General features: G+C 41.6%; 1 protein-coding gene across 1 annotated transcript in view; it reads right to left on the bottom strand.

Moving 5' to 3' along the window:
* Positions 1-17,324, bottom strand: part of kcnip2 (Kv channel interacting protein 2) — a 191,881-nt gene that overhangs the window by 116,500 nt on the left and 58,057 nt on the right. Inside the window, exon 2 of the mRNA XM_038960845.1 lies at positions 12,847-12,860. Coding sequence (XP_038816773.1) covers positions 12,847-12,860 — 14 coding nt within the window. The remainder of the gene's footprint in view (positions 1-12,846; positions 12,861-17,324) is intronic.

Genomic DNA, 17,324 nt, shown 5'->3' with positions numbered 1-17,324 from the left:
TCTAGTACAGAAGAGGCATTTTTCAAGTTGAAGTTGGATGTAATAGCGCTGAAGCAAAGGATCAACTATACAGCCAGTTAAGATTAGCATGAATACGTTTTAAACCCCCCAAAAATATAGCACCTTCATTTGAATCAAAACGCATGTAAATGAATGGGTTTTTCCCAAAGCCATGTATTTAGAGAGTTGGGACTTTGAGGTTTCTGCATTATAATGCATTTATATGACACTACAAAATTATATTGCAGCCATGTTAGCACCCCATAACCATTACACGGAGAATATTTAAACAATGCAAGTATTATAAAATCATTTAGTTTGAATGTGGAACTCGGCCAGTAACCCAAAGATCCATAGTTTGAATCCCTGAACCGGCAAGGTGGAAAAATCGGCCCTTGGGCAAGGCAGTTAACCCCCAACAACAATTGCTCCCTGGGAGCTGATGACATGGACGTTGATTAAGGAAGCACTCCGCACCTCTCTGATTCAGAGGGGTTGGGTTAAACGCAGAAGACACATCCCTGTACATCACTGAAATGGAAACTGTGACCATAAGCAGCAGTGTGAACCAAAGATATTATGTGAGGCTGCACTTGTGAGCACCCACACAGAGCATCTGCGCTTGTACACGGGAGTTTGCATCCCTTTCCTGCAATGTGGTTGCTGCATGACAACTGCTGAGGAAATGAGCCTGTTTGTTTCTCTCTGCTAATGCTAATGGATATGCTAACTGCTAAATAGACTCTAGGGTAGGGGTGGGCAACTTTGATGGTGGGTGGGGGCCATGAAGAGAAACAATTTACGTGAATTTCCTTCAATTCTGCAAGTTTTGATATAGGCGTAGAGAAAATAATGCAATTTTCTAACTCATTTTAAGCAATTCTACTCATTTTGCCATGGGGCAGAGAGAAAAATGTGCAGGTATACAGCTAATTTCCTGCAATTTTACACATTTTGCAATAGGAGAGAGGCAAATGTTTGCAGTTTTATTATGATAACTAATAATCAATGGGCCCCACCCCGGTCGGTAATTCGACCATGCTTACTACAAGTTTAGATAGCTGGCCGCTAGACTAATTTACCAATCAATTTTTTTTGTTGCTGACATGGGCTAATTAAGTGACTGCTGATGCACAACCACATATCTAAATTGCACCTTGTGTATTCTATTATTCCAACTCTCAACAGTAACTTGAGACCCCGACTGAGTTCCATTTGAATTTTTTTACGTTTTAATTGGTCCGCGGGCCTACAAAAGGGGGGCACCCAGTTGCCCATCCCTGCTCTAGGGGGTCACCGAGCACATAGCCCTTAGATGCTCTCAATCGCCCAATTTATAGGCACGCCCAATTTAGGGATCTTTTCAAACAACAAGATATTGCGCTCCAAATGGATTTACTTGAATTTATGACTCATATCGCTGGTCTTTTAAGGCCTGGCACAGACAAGAAAACAGGTTGGAATCTGTCGATTATAATCCAGACTACAGCAGGATTAGGAAAGTAATCTGCGCCTCTGCATGAAACAGGAGTACAGGACAATGACAGTATGTCAGAAGTTAGCGAAAGAGGACGGAGAACAGGAGAGCGGGAGGAAGTGAGAGGAGTGGAGACGGGGGGTAGTGAAAGGAACTATTTGAGAAAAAAGATGATGCTGCCAAAAATAACATTGCACTAACACAGAGGTGGCAACCCTGGTCCCAGATAGCTACAGGGTGTGCAGGCTCCTGTTCCAGCCCTACACTAACACACTTGATGCAACTCATCACAGTCCTGATGAGCAGCTGGTTGTTGTAATCCGGTGTGTTAGTGCAGGACTGAAACAACATGTAGTTGACGTGTCGGACTCTGATCACACTAAACTAAGTCTCTGGTCACATCTAGTGGTTCAGATGTTGTATTACAGCTCGAGACACACCAACATATCCTCAGTTCAATTCTACCATTCAGTTGGTTCCATCTGAATAAAGTAAGTCAGATTTTAAGGCAGATGTTTCCCAAATGATGTGTGTGGCTCAGTTGTTAAGTGCATGGTGCAAGGAATGCCAAGGTAATGGGTTCAATTTTTGCAGGGATCACGTACACATGCAAAAAGTAAATGCACTTGCTCCTGTACTGTACATTGCTTAGCTTTTGTTACGTGTCTGCCAAGTGGGGCATTCCTGTAGATCTGATGATTGGATAGAAATAAACAATATGGTAATATCATAATATTGCCTTCTGATTGGCAGGGGAAACAGTTGCCATGTTGTACCCACCTATCCAATCCATCGACAGGAATGGCTAGGAACAAGGGTCTGCTCCGCAGGCTCTGATGACATGGATGTCAATTAAGGCAACCCACCGCACCTCTCTGATTCAGAGGGGTTGGTTTAAATGCGGAAGACACATTTAGGTTGAATGCATTCGGTTGTGCAAATGACAAGGTGTCCCCACTTTCCCTTTCCTTTTTAGGCCAGGGTTTGATCTGGAATTCAGCACTGGGGGTGTATTCATTACACTGATTCTGTTGCAAAACATTTCTTAAACGTAAGCAAACAGGGAGGGACCTACCTGAATTTATCCAATAGAAATGGCTTTTTTTTGTTGCTTTTTCTGTTTGCAACTGTTTGGACCAATTTGTACAACTCTGGTGAATTTCATGTACTGACCCATTGGTACCAACAGAGGGCAGCCTAACCAAGGTAGAGCCAGGTAGAGTTACCTCTAATACCCACTAAAAGGTAGTGTTGGACCACAAAGAAAAAGTGCATCCATAAACTCAACTCCAGTGTTGTAAAGTACCTAAGTAAAAATAATTTCAAGTACCACTTAAGTCGTTTTTTTGATATCTGTACTTTACTTTACTATTTCTATTTTTGACAACTTTTACTTTTACTCCATTACATCCCTAAAGAAAATAATGTACTTTTTACTCCTAACATTTTCCCTGACACCCAATTTTGAATGCTTAGCAGGACAGGAAAATTGTCTAATTCACACACTATTCAAGAGAACATCCCTGGTCATCCCTACTGCCTCTGATCTGGCAGACTCACCTAAACACAAATGCGTTGTTTGTAAATTAGTCTGACTGGCATTGTGTAAATTAAAAAACAAGAAAATTGTGTCGTCTGGGTTGCTTAATATAAGGAATTTGAAAAGATTTATGCTTTTTCTTGTGAAACTTAAGTATATTTTAGCGATTACATTTACTTTTGATACTTAAGTATATTTAATACCAAATACTTTGACTTTTACTCAAGTAGTATTTTAATGGGTGACTTTCACTTTTACTTGAGTCATTGTCTTTTAAGGTTTTATTTACTTTGACTCAAGTATGACAATTGGGTACTTTTTCCACCACTGCTCAACTCATTACATGGCCCGTGTTCACAAAGCATCTCAGAAAAGGTCCTAGGAATATTGTTAAAACCTGTTTTAAGACAACAAAAAAAGTTGGTTTTAGGATGATGTTAAGATACTGCTCAGACACTCTGAGCCATGAGTAAAATCAAGTCATAAAAGTTTCTCAGCTGGTAATCACAACAATTTGAGGTATCGCAAAGGAAAGATAGTGGGGTTAGATTAAATGCAGAAGACACATTATTACCCATCATTGACATTGTTGCAAATGGTGGGTAATAACCAATTGCGATGAGGCATCACCAGCGGTGAACGCTATAGCTCGCTTCAGACAACCACTGTGAATGTGACTGTACATGAAATGTTGCAATGGTAAAACGTTTGATATCATTTTAGCTTTGCAAGATCACTTTGCTTAATCTTAATACTTGCCTAGTATGTATTTTGGCATGCATAACCCTTTTTTATTTTTTATTTTTTTTTAGAATTTCTGATATTTTGAATAATGTTTTATTATATTACTGTTATATCAACACACTCGTCACTCCCGTTCAACAACTCTAAATTGCTTTTGGCAGAATAGGCAGCAAGTTACTTGCCGACAATGTTGCATAAAAAGTTTGAAAGGTCACTCATTGAGGGCCCAGCGCTGGGTTTCAACTAAGATAACATATGGAATTGTTTTAAAATAGTCATACCAAAGATAATTGTTCTATTATTTGATTTTGAATGTTAGGACCCGTGTAGGGATCAAAAATATATCCCAAAAATATATCCCCAAATTATTTGATGAAACATTGAATTTGGCCTTACTGCTATTGGCCCACAGAAAAGCATTGAATAACAACCCACTTGGCAGAAACTGGTTAAATCACGTTGTTTCCATGTCATTTTAACCCCCAAATTCAATATTATGACATTGAATCAACGTGGAAAACTGATTGGATAAAAAAAAATCATCAACGTAAGGGTATTTCATCTATTTTTCACCCAACTTTTTACAAAAATCCAAAGACATGGGGGATTTTGGGGGGGATTTCATGTTGAATTCACATTAGTTGACAACTCAGTGCCCAGCGGTAAATTCATACATGGCAAAACAGATAGTAAAAACATTTATGAAAAGGAAGAATGTTTTGAGAGATAGAGGACAGACACATGTAAGGCCAGGGTAGTGGGTTTTATTCACGGAACCACCCATATGTTAAATGTATGCATGCTTGACTGTAAGTCGCTATGGATAAAAGCGTCTGCTAAATGGAATATATTATACTCTGGACTCTGGAGCAGTGGAAACGCGCTCCCTGGAGTGATGAATCACGCTTCATCATCTGGCAGTCTGACGAACGACTCTGGGATTAGCAGATGCCAGGAGAACGCTTCCTGCCCGAATGCATAGTGTCAACTGTAAAGTTCGGTGGAGGAGGAATAATGGTCTGGGGCTGTTTTCATGGTTCGGGCTAAGCCCTTTAGTTCCAGTGAAGGGAAATCTTAATGCTACAGCATACAGCATACAATGACATTCCAGATGATTCTGTGCTTCCAACTTTGTGGTAACAGTTTGGGGAAGGCCCTTTCATGTTTCAACATGACAATGCCCCCGTGCACAAAGCAAGGTCAATACAGAAATGTTTTGTCGAGATCAGTGTGTAAGAACTTGACTGGCCTGACCTCAACCCCATCGAACACCTTTGGGATGAATTGGAACGCTGACTGCGAGCCAGGCCTAATCTCCCAACATCAGTGCCCAACCTCTCTAATGATCTTGTGCCTGAATGGAAGCAAGTTCTTGCAGCAATGTTCCAACATCTAGCGGAAAGCCTTCCCAGAAGAGTGGAGGCTGTTATAGCAGCAAAGAGGGACCAACTCCATAATAATGATGAGCAGGTGTCCACATACTCATGGTCATGTAGTGTATCTGTCGTTTAGCTGGTACTCTTTTGACTAAAGAGGATTCATGTATAGCTTTTACGGGCTCTGGGCCAGTATCCACAAAGCATCTCAGAAAAGGTCCTAGGAAAGCCTTTGACAATGATTTCACGAGGCCTATTTCACATGATATGCTTAAATACTTAGAACCACTAGACTAACAAATAAACCTGTTTTTCTTTAGATTATAACCTTTTGACGCAAAAATAAAATTTATTAATAATGGCCCTTACAGCGTGAGTTCCTTTTGCATGCGGTACCAGAATTCTATGCTGCTCTTCTAGAATTTGATTGTTGCATTTTGCCGCTATTCTCTGCACCCCTCACTGCATCAAGACCACATTTTTTTTCTTCATATTAGGCTTTATAAAGCTGTATTTTTTAACCACTCAATCTCTTATCCTTTCTGTCACACCCTGATCTGTTTCACCTGTCTTTGTGCTTGTCTCCACCCCCCTCCAGGTGTCGCCCATCTTCCCCATTATCCCCAGTGTATTTATACCTGTGTTCTCTGTCTGTCTGTTGTCAGTTCGTTTTGTTCGTCAAGTCTACCAGTGGTTTCCCCTTGCGCCTGTCTTTTTCTAGTTCCTGTGTTCTAGTTTTCCCGTTTTTTATCATTCTGCCTGCCCTGAGCCTGCCTGCTGTTCTGTAACTTGTCACACCACCCTGAATTATTGACCTCTACCTGCCCTGACCTCGAGACTGCCTGGCGTTCTGTACCTTATGGACTCTGATCTGGACTACTGACCTCTGCCTGCTCTTGACCTGTCGTTTTGCCTGCCCCCTGTTCTAGTAATACACTTTTGTTACATCGACACTGTCTGCATCTGGGTCTTCTCCTGAAACGTGAAACTTTCTGCCTATAGTAGTAGCAGCGAGTATCTATAGTATTATTGATAATGATATAAATATTATCACCATTGGACATGTACAGTGCCTTGCAAAAGTATTCACCCCCCATGGCTTTTTTCCTATTTTGTTGCATTACAACCTGTAATTTAAATGGATTTTTAAATGGATTTAATGTAATGGACATACACAAAATAGTCCAAATTGGTGAAGTGAAATGAAATAAATAACTTGTTTCATAAAATTCTAAAAAATCAAAAATGTAAAAGTGGTGCGTGCATACGTATTCAACCCCTTTGCTCTGAAGCCCCAAAATAAGATCTGGTGCAACCAATTACCTTCAGAAGTCACATAATTAATTAAATAAAGTCCACCTGTGGGCTATCTAAGTGTCACATGATCTGTCACATGATCTCAGTATTTATACACCTGTTCTGAAAGGCCCCAGAGTCTGCAACACCACCAAGCAAGGGGCACCACCAAGCAAGCGGCACCATGAAGACCAAGGAGCTCTCCAAAGAAGTCAGGGACAAAGTTGTGGAGAAGTACAGATCAGAGTTGGGTTATAAAAAAATATCCGGAACTTTGAACATCCCACGGAGCACTATTAAATCCATTATAAAAAAATTTAAAGAATATGGCACCACAACAAACCTGCCAAGAGAGGGCCGCTCATGAAAACTCATGGACCAGGCAAGGAGGGCATTAATCAGAGAGGCAACAAAGAGATCAAAGATTACCCTGAAGGAGCTGCAAAGCGGAGATTGGAGTATCTGTCCATAGGACCACTTCAAGCCGTACACTCCGCAGAGCTGGGCTTTACGGAAGAGAGGCCAGAAAAAAGCCATTGCTTAGAGAAAAAAATAAGTAAACATGTTTGGTCTTCGCCAAAAGGCATGTGGGAGACTCCCCAAACATATGGAAGAAGGTACTCTGGTCAGATGAGACAAAAATTGAGCTTTTTGGCCATCAAGGAAAACGCTATGTCTGGCACAAACCCAACACCTCTCATCACCCCGAGAATACCATCCCCACAGTGAAGCATGGTGGTGAAAGCATCATGCTGTGGGGATGTTTTTTCATCGGCAGGGACTGGGAAACTGGTCAGAATTGAAGGAATGATGGATGGGGTGAAATACAGGGAAATTCTTGAGGGAAACCTGTTTCAGTCTTCCAGAGATTTGAAACTGGGATGGAGGTTCACCTTTCAGCAGGAGAATGACCCTAATCATACTGCTAAAGCAACACTTGAGTGGTTTAAGGGGAAACATTTAAATGTCTTGGAAAAGCCCAGACCTCAATCCAATTGAGAATCTGTGGTATGACTTAAAGATTGCTGTACACAAGCGGAACCCATCCAACTTGAAGGAGCTGGAGCAATTCTGCCTTGAAGAATAGGACAAAATCCCAGTGGCTAGATGTGCCAAGCTTATAGAGACATATCCCAAGAGACTTGCAGCTGTAATTTCTGCAAAAGGTGGCTCTACAAAGTATTGACTTTGGGGGTGAATGGTTATGCACGCTCAAGTTTTCAGTTTCTTTTGTCAAATTTCTTGTTTGTTTCACAATAAAAAATATTTTGCATCTTCAAAGTGGTAGGCATGTTGTGTAAATCAAATGATACGAACCCCCCAAAATATCTATTAATTCCAGGTTGTAAGGCATCAAAATAGGAAAACTGCCAAGGGGGTGAATACTTTCGCATGGCACTGTAGCCTACAGATGCCTGCCTTGTCGTCAAGCGAGGAAGATGTTTTGCAATCATCAAAGGCGGTGAGTATTATGGCTTGGATAGGTTTTATCCTGGTCGGGACAGAGGAGAGTGAGAACAGGGTGGATCAATTCACGTAAGAAACAAAGTGAGGTAGTTTGTGCGGGTGATCAGATTGAATGGTGCGTGTGTGTAATAAGCTATTTTGTGTGCAGAGACCATGGCATGAGTGAAGCGAGGTTGTGGACATAAGGGTAATCGTAAACTACGGAGCTAGACAGGATTACCATGGTTTATGCTTGGCGTCATCTAAGGGCTGAATGTTACGTGGGTGGACCAGTTTTTGATCTCCTTTCAAAACGTGGTTACATTTGTATAAACTTCAAGTATTACTGACTACAAACCCCCCTAAAATAGTTTCACCCAAATCTGTCAACCCAGTTTAGCTTTCACACTATGGCTAGGCAAGACATTAAGCTTGTATTTGAAGTGATAATCTGTGAGGTTAACATTTTATTTGTTTTGCGATTTGTCAAAAACTGTAAATGACTTGTCAAGTTATGTGCTCCGGTTCTTGCATACACTGTATCAAGCACATTGAAGATTTGTAATAATCTGAAAAGTGGCCAAACTAAATTGATCTTATTATCATCTTTGACTTTGTTTTTGTGCGTCTTATAGTGAATGGCATTCTGGGATTAGGGTGTTTTGTCAAACATCAACAAATATGGCTGCCATAATAAATCATTTTCCCTCTGTGAGTTTAGCTGACACGAATCTCTTTTCTAAACAATATTACATTTCTCCCTTGTGATCACCAAAGACGTGGTACATTGTAAACAAGTCTAGCTGTTAGGTCGCTAATTTATGTTTTATTTTTTTGTCAGCGATTTATGGAATGAGTTTGGCTGTGGAACTGTTCCTTGGGATGCTTGGATGATGAAGTTCACATTTATCTTCTACAATAAAAGGTGAAATTGAGGTACAAAACATTGTTTAGATGTTTTTCAGACAACAATGCTGTTTAGATGCATTTGTTGCATCATACAGTACATTCTATTTGCGATGGTACACTGCAGGGACCACTCAATAATTATTTTTTAAAACAATTTTTAATTCACCTTTATTTAACCAGGTAGGCCAGTTGAGAACAAGTTCTCATTTACAACTGCGACCTGGCCAAGATAAAGCAAAAGAAGTGCGACACAAACAACACAGAGTTACACGTGGGATAAACAAAAGTACAGTCAATAACACAATAGAAAAATGTATATACAATGTGTGCAAATGGAGTAAGGAGGTAAGGCAATAAATAGGCCATAGTAGTAATTAAAATTTAGCAAATTAACACTGGAGTGTGTAACGGCTGTCGTCGGTGGAAGAAGGTGAGGACCAAGGTGCAGCGTGATAAGTGTTCATGATATTTAATAATAATCCACAACTGAACACTGAATAACAAAACAAACAAAGAAACAACCGAAACAGTTCTGTCTGATGCAGACACACAAAGACTGAAAATAACCACCCACAAAACCCAACAGAAAACAGGCTACCTAAATATGGTTCCCAATCAGGGACAACGATTGACAGCTGCCTCTGATTGAGAACCATATCAGGCCAAACACAGAAATAGAAAATAATAGAAAAACTAACATAGACAACCCACCCAACTCACGCCCTGACCATACTAAAACAAAAGACAAAACAAAGGAACTAAGGTCAGAACGTGACAGAGTGATAGATGTGCAGATGATGATCACAAAAATGTGATCGTACACGTCAAAGGGTTAACTACCTACATTATGTTATTTCAATTTATCCATTTGGAGCACAGTATCAAGTTCTTTAAAAATATTCCTAAATATATTTGCCTATAAATTGGGTTGATTTTACTCATTGCCTGAGCAGTGTCTTATAATCATCCTAAAAACCTACTCTGAGCTGAGAGTTATTTTTTTTCTGAAAACAGTGTTTAAAAGGATTCCTAGGGCCTTTCTGAGATGCTTTTTGGATACGGGCCCTGGTGTCCTTTTCACAAAACAAGAGTAAAAACATACTTTTTTGTTTGCCCTTTTGTTCTTTGTTAAATTCCCTTCGGACTATGAAGTGAGATGCAAGTGTCACAGTGGAGGCTCCTCAGAGGAGGACCATCCTCAGTGAACTTCATAAAAAGAAAAACCGGTGAAACAGAAAACAACTATTATAAATATATTCACGTCACCAAATAATTCAAACACACCGTTTTGCAATGAAGACCTATAGTAGACTCAACAGCGCTCTAGCAGTAGGGTAGCAGTAAGGACGTCCTCCAACTTATCAGAGCTCTTGCAGCATGAACTGACATGTTGTCCACACAATAAAAGGATCAGAGAATGAATCTAGTACTGACGGCATAAACTGCAGATAGCTAGCACTGCAGTGCATACAATGTGGTGAGTGGTTGACTCTTAAGAGTGAGAAAGACAATAGTTAAACAGTTTTAAACATTCATTTATTCAAAAATGAAGCAGAAGCGAGAGAGAAAGACAACTATGTTTAGTTTGTATTTTATTTCTCACTTACTTAGCTAGCGAATGCAGCTAGCTACTCAAACACCTGGCTCAAACAGAGAGGGATGCTATGTTAGCTGGCTATGGCTATCCAACACTGGAACTCTTCCAAGTTTTATTAATTTATTGCCACAGGGCCCACCGGTGTAACTGCGAAACTGCTTGCTGACTGTACACTGTACTGCATAATTGTAGTGGGTTTACTAACATGTTAATTCTAGTAGCTATGTTGATTATGACGCAGCTAATATGGTGACAACGATGTAGGCTGTGTGTAACGGTTACCAGTTATGATATGAAGGTTTGGCTTTGAAAGTTTTTTTTCCCGCCTGGTCACAGACAGCTGATGTGTTGTACACTGAAGTCCACAAGTGAAGGAAAAAGGTAAGAGGAGTAGAGTGTGTAGATGCCAGAAGGAATTATACAATGATCAAATGGATCATGCTGTTTGTATGTGGCTGCTATGATAGTGAACTGTGTTTGTGTGTATTCATTCCGCCGATTCTGTTGAAAAACGTTTCTTAAACGGAAGCAAACAGAGTGAAATGGGGCTAAACATACCTGAATTTGTCCAATAGAAACTCTCATTTGCAACTGTTGAACTAATGATTAAACACTAGATCAGCTACACTGAACAAAAATATAGACGCAACATCTCATGTGCTGAAATAAAATATCCCAGAAATTGTCCATATGCACAAAAAGCTTGTTTCTCTCAAATTTTGTGCACATATTTTTTTACATTGATGTTAGTGAGCATTTCTCATTTGCCAAGATAATCCATCCACCTGACAGGTATGGCATATCAAGAAGCTGATTCAACAGCATGATCATTACCCAGGTGCACCTCGTGCTGGGGACAATAAAAGGCCACTCTAAAATGTGCAGTTTTGTCACACAACACAATGCCACAGATGTCTCAAGTTGTGAGGGAGCATGCAATTGGACCTGCTCACTGCAGGAATGTCCACCAGAGCTGTTGCCAGATAATTGAATGTTAATTTCTGTACCTTAAGCCGCCTCCAACGTCATTGATGAGAATTTGGCAGGTCGTGCAACTGGCCTCACAACCGCAGACCACGTGTATGGCGTTATGTGGGAGAGCAGTTTGCTGATTTCAAAGTTGTGAACTGAGTGCTCCATGGTGGCAGTGGTTTTATGGTATGGGCAGGCATAAGTTACGGAAAATGAACACAGTTGCATTTTATCGATGGCAATTTGAATGCAGAGATACTGTGATGAGATCCTGAGGCCCATTGTTGTGCCATTCATCATCCGCCATCACCTCATGTTTCAGCATGATAATGCACAGCTTCCTGTCGCAAGGATCTGTACACAAATCCTGGAAGCTGAACATTTCCCAGTTCTTCCATGGCCTGCATACTCACCAGACATGTCACCCATTGAGCATATTTGGGATGCTCTGGGGCCAATGTGTATGACAGCATCTTCTAGTTCCCAGCAATATCCAGGAACTTCCCACAGCCACTGAAGAAGTGTGGGACAACATTCTAAAGGACACAATAAACTCTATGCGAAGGAGATGTGTCGTGCTGCATGAGGCAAATGGTGGTTATGCCAGATATTGGTTTCCCTACCTTTTTTTAAGGTATCTGTGACCAACAGATGCATATCTGTATGTGAAATCCATAGATTATGGCCTTATGAATTTACTTAAATTGACTGGTTTCCTTATATGAACTGTAACTCAGTAAAATCTTGTTGCGTCTATATTTTTGTTCAGTATAGATGCAGGCAAGAGTGTGCAAGGCGGTATTGAATGTGTCAATGTCTGTCACCTTGATTACTCAGATTTCTCTCGAACTGTGCACCTACAGTCGTGGCCAAAAGTTTTGAAAATGACACAAATATACATTTTCACAAAGTCTGCTGCCTCAGTTTGTATGATGGCAATTTGCATATTCTCCAGAATGTTATGAAGAGTGATCAGATCAATTGCAATTAATTGCAAAGTCCTTCATTCCACTTCCTTCATTCCACTGCATTCCAGCCCTGCCACAAAAGGACCAGCTGACATCATGTCAGTGATTCTCTCGTTAACACAGGTGTGAGTGTTGACGAGGACAAGGCTGGAGATCACTCTATCATGCTGATTGAGTTCGAATAATAGACTGGAAGCTTCAAAAGGAGGGTGGTGCTTGGAATCATTGTTCTTCCTCTGTCAAACATGGTTACCTGCAAGGAAACACGTGCCGTCATCATTGCTTTGCACAAAAAGGGCTTCACAGGCAAAGATATTGCTGCCAGTAAGATTGCACCTAAATCAACCATTTATCGGTTCAATTGTTCAATTGTTGTGAAGAAGGCTTCAGGGCGCCCAAGAAAGTCCAGCAAGCGCCAGGACCGTCTCCTAAAGTTGATTCAGCTGCGGGATCGGGGCACCACCACCAGGATTGGCAGCAGGCCGGCGTGAGTGCATCTGCACGCACAGTGAGGCGAAGACTTTTGGAGGATGGCCTGTGGTCAAGAAGGGCAGCAAAGATGCCACTTCTATCCAGGAAAAACATCATGGACACACTGATATTCTGCAAAAGGTACAGGGATTGGACTGCTGAGGACTGGGGTAAAGTCATTTTCTCTGATGAATCCCCTTTCCGATTGTTTGGGGCATCCGGAAAAAAAGCTTGTCCGGAGAAGACAAGGTGAGCGCTACCATCAGTCCTGTGTCATGCCAACAGTAAAGCATCCTGAGACCATTCATGTGTGGGGTTGCTTCTCAGCCAAGGGAGTGGGCTCACTCACAATTTTACCTAAGAACACAGCCATGAATAAAGAATGGTACCAACACATCCTCCGAGAGTGACTTCTCTCAACCATCCAGGAACAGCTTGGTGACGAACAATGCCTTTTCCAGCATGATGGAGCACCTTGCCATAAGGCAAAAGTGATAACTAAGTGACTCGGGGAACAAAACATCAATATTTTGGGACCATGGCAAGGAAACTCCCCAGACCTTAATCCCATTGAGAACTTGTGGTCAATCCTCAAGAGGCGGGTGGACAAACAAAACCCCACAAATTCTGACAAACTCCAAGCATTGATTATGCAAGAATGGGCTGCCATCAGTCAGAAGTGGCCCAGAGGTTAATTGACAGCATGCCAGGGCGGATTGCAGAGGTCTTGAAAAAGAAGGGTCAACACTGCAAATATTGACTCTTTGCATCAACTTCATGTATTTGTCAATAAAAGCCTTAGACACTTATGAAATGCTTGTAATTATACTTCAGTATTCCATAGTAACATCTGACAAAAATATTTAAAGACACTGAAGCAGCAAACTTTGTGGAAATGAATATGTGTCATTCTCAAAACTGACTATACAGTACGTTGTAAACTTTCATTCATAGGCTAGGTTGTAGCAAACTCATGATGGTTATTGGTAAAAAATGGAGTATCATGTAGTAGCCTAAATGTATCGATGTTACATTGAGCTGGGTGAATGGACTATGAAGGACAGTCATCCAAAATGCTTTAATGGAAATAAGGCCATGCTCATAAAAAAAAACACCCGTCCTCCCTCATCTTAAACGGCACCGACCACCACTGAAGTGTTATGTTATAATGTATATCAAGCAAATGTTACAGGGTAAGGGTCATAGCAGGCCAGTGTTTAAAGGGGAAACAATAAATGCTCCACACACACATGTGCACGACGGCAGCAGCAGCATCCAGTGGTAATACCAGACTAAAGATTACTAGTGTCAACAAGATTAGGATAGAACTGCTGTTCTCTCTCTCTCTCTCTCTCTCTCTCTCTCTCTCTCTCTCTCTCTCTTTCTCTCTCTCTCTCTCTCTCTCTCTCGGCTTTGCTTTCAGTATCTTTTTTGCTGTGTCTTTTTCCATCTCCCCACTCTCCCCTTCTACTTCCCTCCCTTCCGTCCATGCTGTCTATCCTTTTAATCAATAATCTCGTTCATGAGAGATTGTCATTCTGGTCCTAATCCAGGTTAACCCAGAACTAAAGTCTCACGTAAATGGTCAGCTACTCGACTAAGTTCTGGGTCTATACGTGTTAAGAGAAGAGATGAAGAGATACTAGAGTGATGAGCGGGACCAGAACGAGGAGTTCCACCCTCTCTCTTTGCAAGAATCGGGCTGAATGTCCCCTCTCCTTCCGAAAATCGAAAGACTAACACCAGATAACCACTGTCCAAATAACCTCTGACGAAAAACCCAAACACCAGAACCACTGATGCTGGCTATCCTACACATCCCATTAGTTCCCGATAGATTCTACGGTACCAGTTATGTTTACGTAGGTCTGTCCACGAGAGATTATTCTCGTCCAAAATACGAGCAAGTGACCTAATTCATGTGGTGTGTGTGTGTGTGTGTTTGCGTGTGTGTGTGTGAATGTGCATTTGAACCCACCCCAGGGCTTACACAAACCAGATACAGCTAGTGTGCAGGTAAGTAGAAGGGGTTTGGGGCATTAGGGCTCCGGAGGAGAGAGGGATGAGAGGAACAGAGAGAGTGGTGGGGGGGGATCAGGGTACAGATTGAGTTGGCTCAGAGGGCTTTGATGTCTTGGGACTGACTCTGATTACCTCACTGGGGAACCAGTGGTATTCACACCGCTCTGAAATATTGATGACACACACACACATTCTCCAATACTCTCTCTCTCCATCTCTCCCTCTTTAAATCCAGATAGATTTTTTTTTAAAGGTTTCCTGTTAAGCTCTTCCACAGATGAGCCATTGACCACAGTACCTGTCACTCTGTGGACCTCCGTGCATAGCTTACCACACCCGTCTTCTACTTCCTACCTTCCACATATGAGAGACAGAGAGAGATGTGTGTGTGAATGTCAGAGACTGAACTTTCCCAGTGTGTGTGTGTGTGTGTGTGTACCGCCCCTTGGTCACATAGTTTGAACACTAGTGTGTGTGTGTGTGTGTGTGTGTGTGTGTGTGTGTGTGTGTGTGTGTGTGTGTGTTTGTGTGAGTATTTACTTAGTAATGTGCGGGTTGACTCCAGTGTCGGTCGTTTGGCATGCTGACTACAGAAATGTCCACCAGAGCTGTTGCCAGAGAATTTACTGTTAATTTCTCCATCATAAGCTGCCTCCAACATAATTTTAGAGAATTTGCCACTATGTCCAACCAGTCCCAGACAGCTGATGAAACTGTGGGTTTCTGCAAAAACTGTCAGAAACCATCTCAGGGAAGCTCATCTGCGTGTTTGTCGTCCTCACCAGGGTCTTGACCTGACTGCATTTTTGCGTTGTAACCGACTTCCGTTGGCAAATGCTCACCTTCGATGGCCACTGGCACGCTGGAGAAGTGTGCTCTTCACGGGTGATTCCCAGTTTGTACCAGCAGATTTGTACCAGCAGATGGCAGACAGCATGTACAGTAAGTGCGAGCGGTTTGCTGATGTCAACGTTGTGAACAGAGTGCCCCATGGCGTCATTGGGCTTATGGTATGGGCAGGCATAAACTACGATCAATGAACACAATTGCATTTTATCGATGGCAATTTTAATGCACATACATACCGTGACGAGATCTTGAGGCCCATTGTTGTGCCATTCATCCACCGCCATCACCTCATGTTTCAGCATGATAATGCACAGCCCCATGTCACAAGGATCTGTACACAATTCCTGGAAGCTGAAAATGTCTCAGTTCTTCCATGGCCTGCATACTCAGCAGACATGTCACCTATTGAGCATGTTTGGGATGCTCTGGATCGATGTGTTCCAGTTCCCGCCAATATCCAGCAACTTCGCACAGCCATTGAAGAGGAGTGGGATAATATTCCACAGGCCACAATCAACAGCCTGATCAACTCTATGCGAAGGAGATGTGTCGCGCTTCATGAGGCAAACGGTGGTCAATAGCGATGCGTGACTTGACTCATAACCAGCAGTCCCTGCGGTTCTATCCGCAGGGCAGACGGTTTAGGGTCATTAAACATTGTGTGGCTGAAGGGCTGGTGGGTGGCAGGCTGGTTGAATAAAGAGAAAACAAATACCTTGAAAAATCAATAGATGTGTAATTCTTGTGCAATTAATACCTATAGGCTACATTGAGGTTTTTCCTTCATTGTTTGAGGCTATCTGGTGTTAGTGCATAAACCTAATCTTTAGCGATTAAGTGTATGCGCTCCTAATAGCCTACACAGCCTATCACCATGTTTTGAGAACTGGCAGAAAAAGTTAACGCCAATCGACGGAGGCAAAAAGGACATTGTTGAAGTTGAATTCAATAAGACAAAAGCTGCGAAAGGAGAGTTGAAAATAAAGAGAAGGGAGGGCCAGAAAAGTAATATTTGGGAAATATTTGGTGAAGCGGTAAAAGAGGATGATAGCAGAATGTTATGTGTGATGATTGTAAGGCGCTACACAAATTTGACAGTCACAAGAAGGGACTTCAAATAGGCCTATGGCATGTCAAGGGAACTGTAGCCTACTGTTAAGATGGGTTGAATGGAAACTAAAACCTGGACAGTGACTGTAGATCTACAGTGCATTCGGAAAGTATTCAGACCCCTTGACATTTTCCACATTTTGTTATGTTACAGCCTTATTCTAAAATTGATTAAATTGTTTTTTTTCCTGCGCATCAATCTACACACAATACCCCAATAATGACAAAGCAAGAACAAGTTTTTAGAAATGTTTGCAAATGTACACTACCGTTCAAAAGTTTGGGGTCACTTAGAAATGTCCTTGTTTTTTAAATAACCTTCTTTGTGCATCAAAATAACATCAAATTGATCAGAAATACAGCGTAGACATTGTTAATGTTGTAAATGACTATTGTAGCTGGAAACGGCAGATTTTTTTATGGAATATCTACATAGGCGTACAGAGGCCCATTATCAGCAACCATCACTCCTGTGTTCCAATGGCACGTTGTGTTAGCTAATCCAAGTTTATCATTTTAAAAGGCTAATTGATCATTAGAAAACCCT

Source organism: Salvelinus namaycush, chromosome 22 (assembly GCF_016432855.1).
Source record: "Salvelinus namaycush isolate Seneca chromosome 22, SaNama_1.0, whole genome shotgun sequence".
In the NCBI taxonomy this organism is placed as follows: Eukaryota; Metazoa; Chordata; class Actinopteri; order Salmoniformes; family Salmonidae; genus Salvelinus; species Salvelinus namaycush.
Note: the sequence above shows the minus strand (reverse complement) of the source record. Positions and strands in the feature narration are given on the sequence as shown.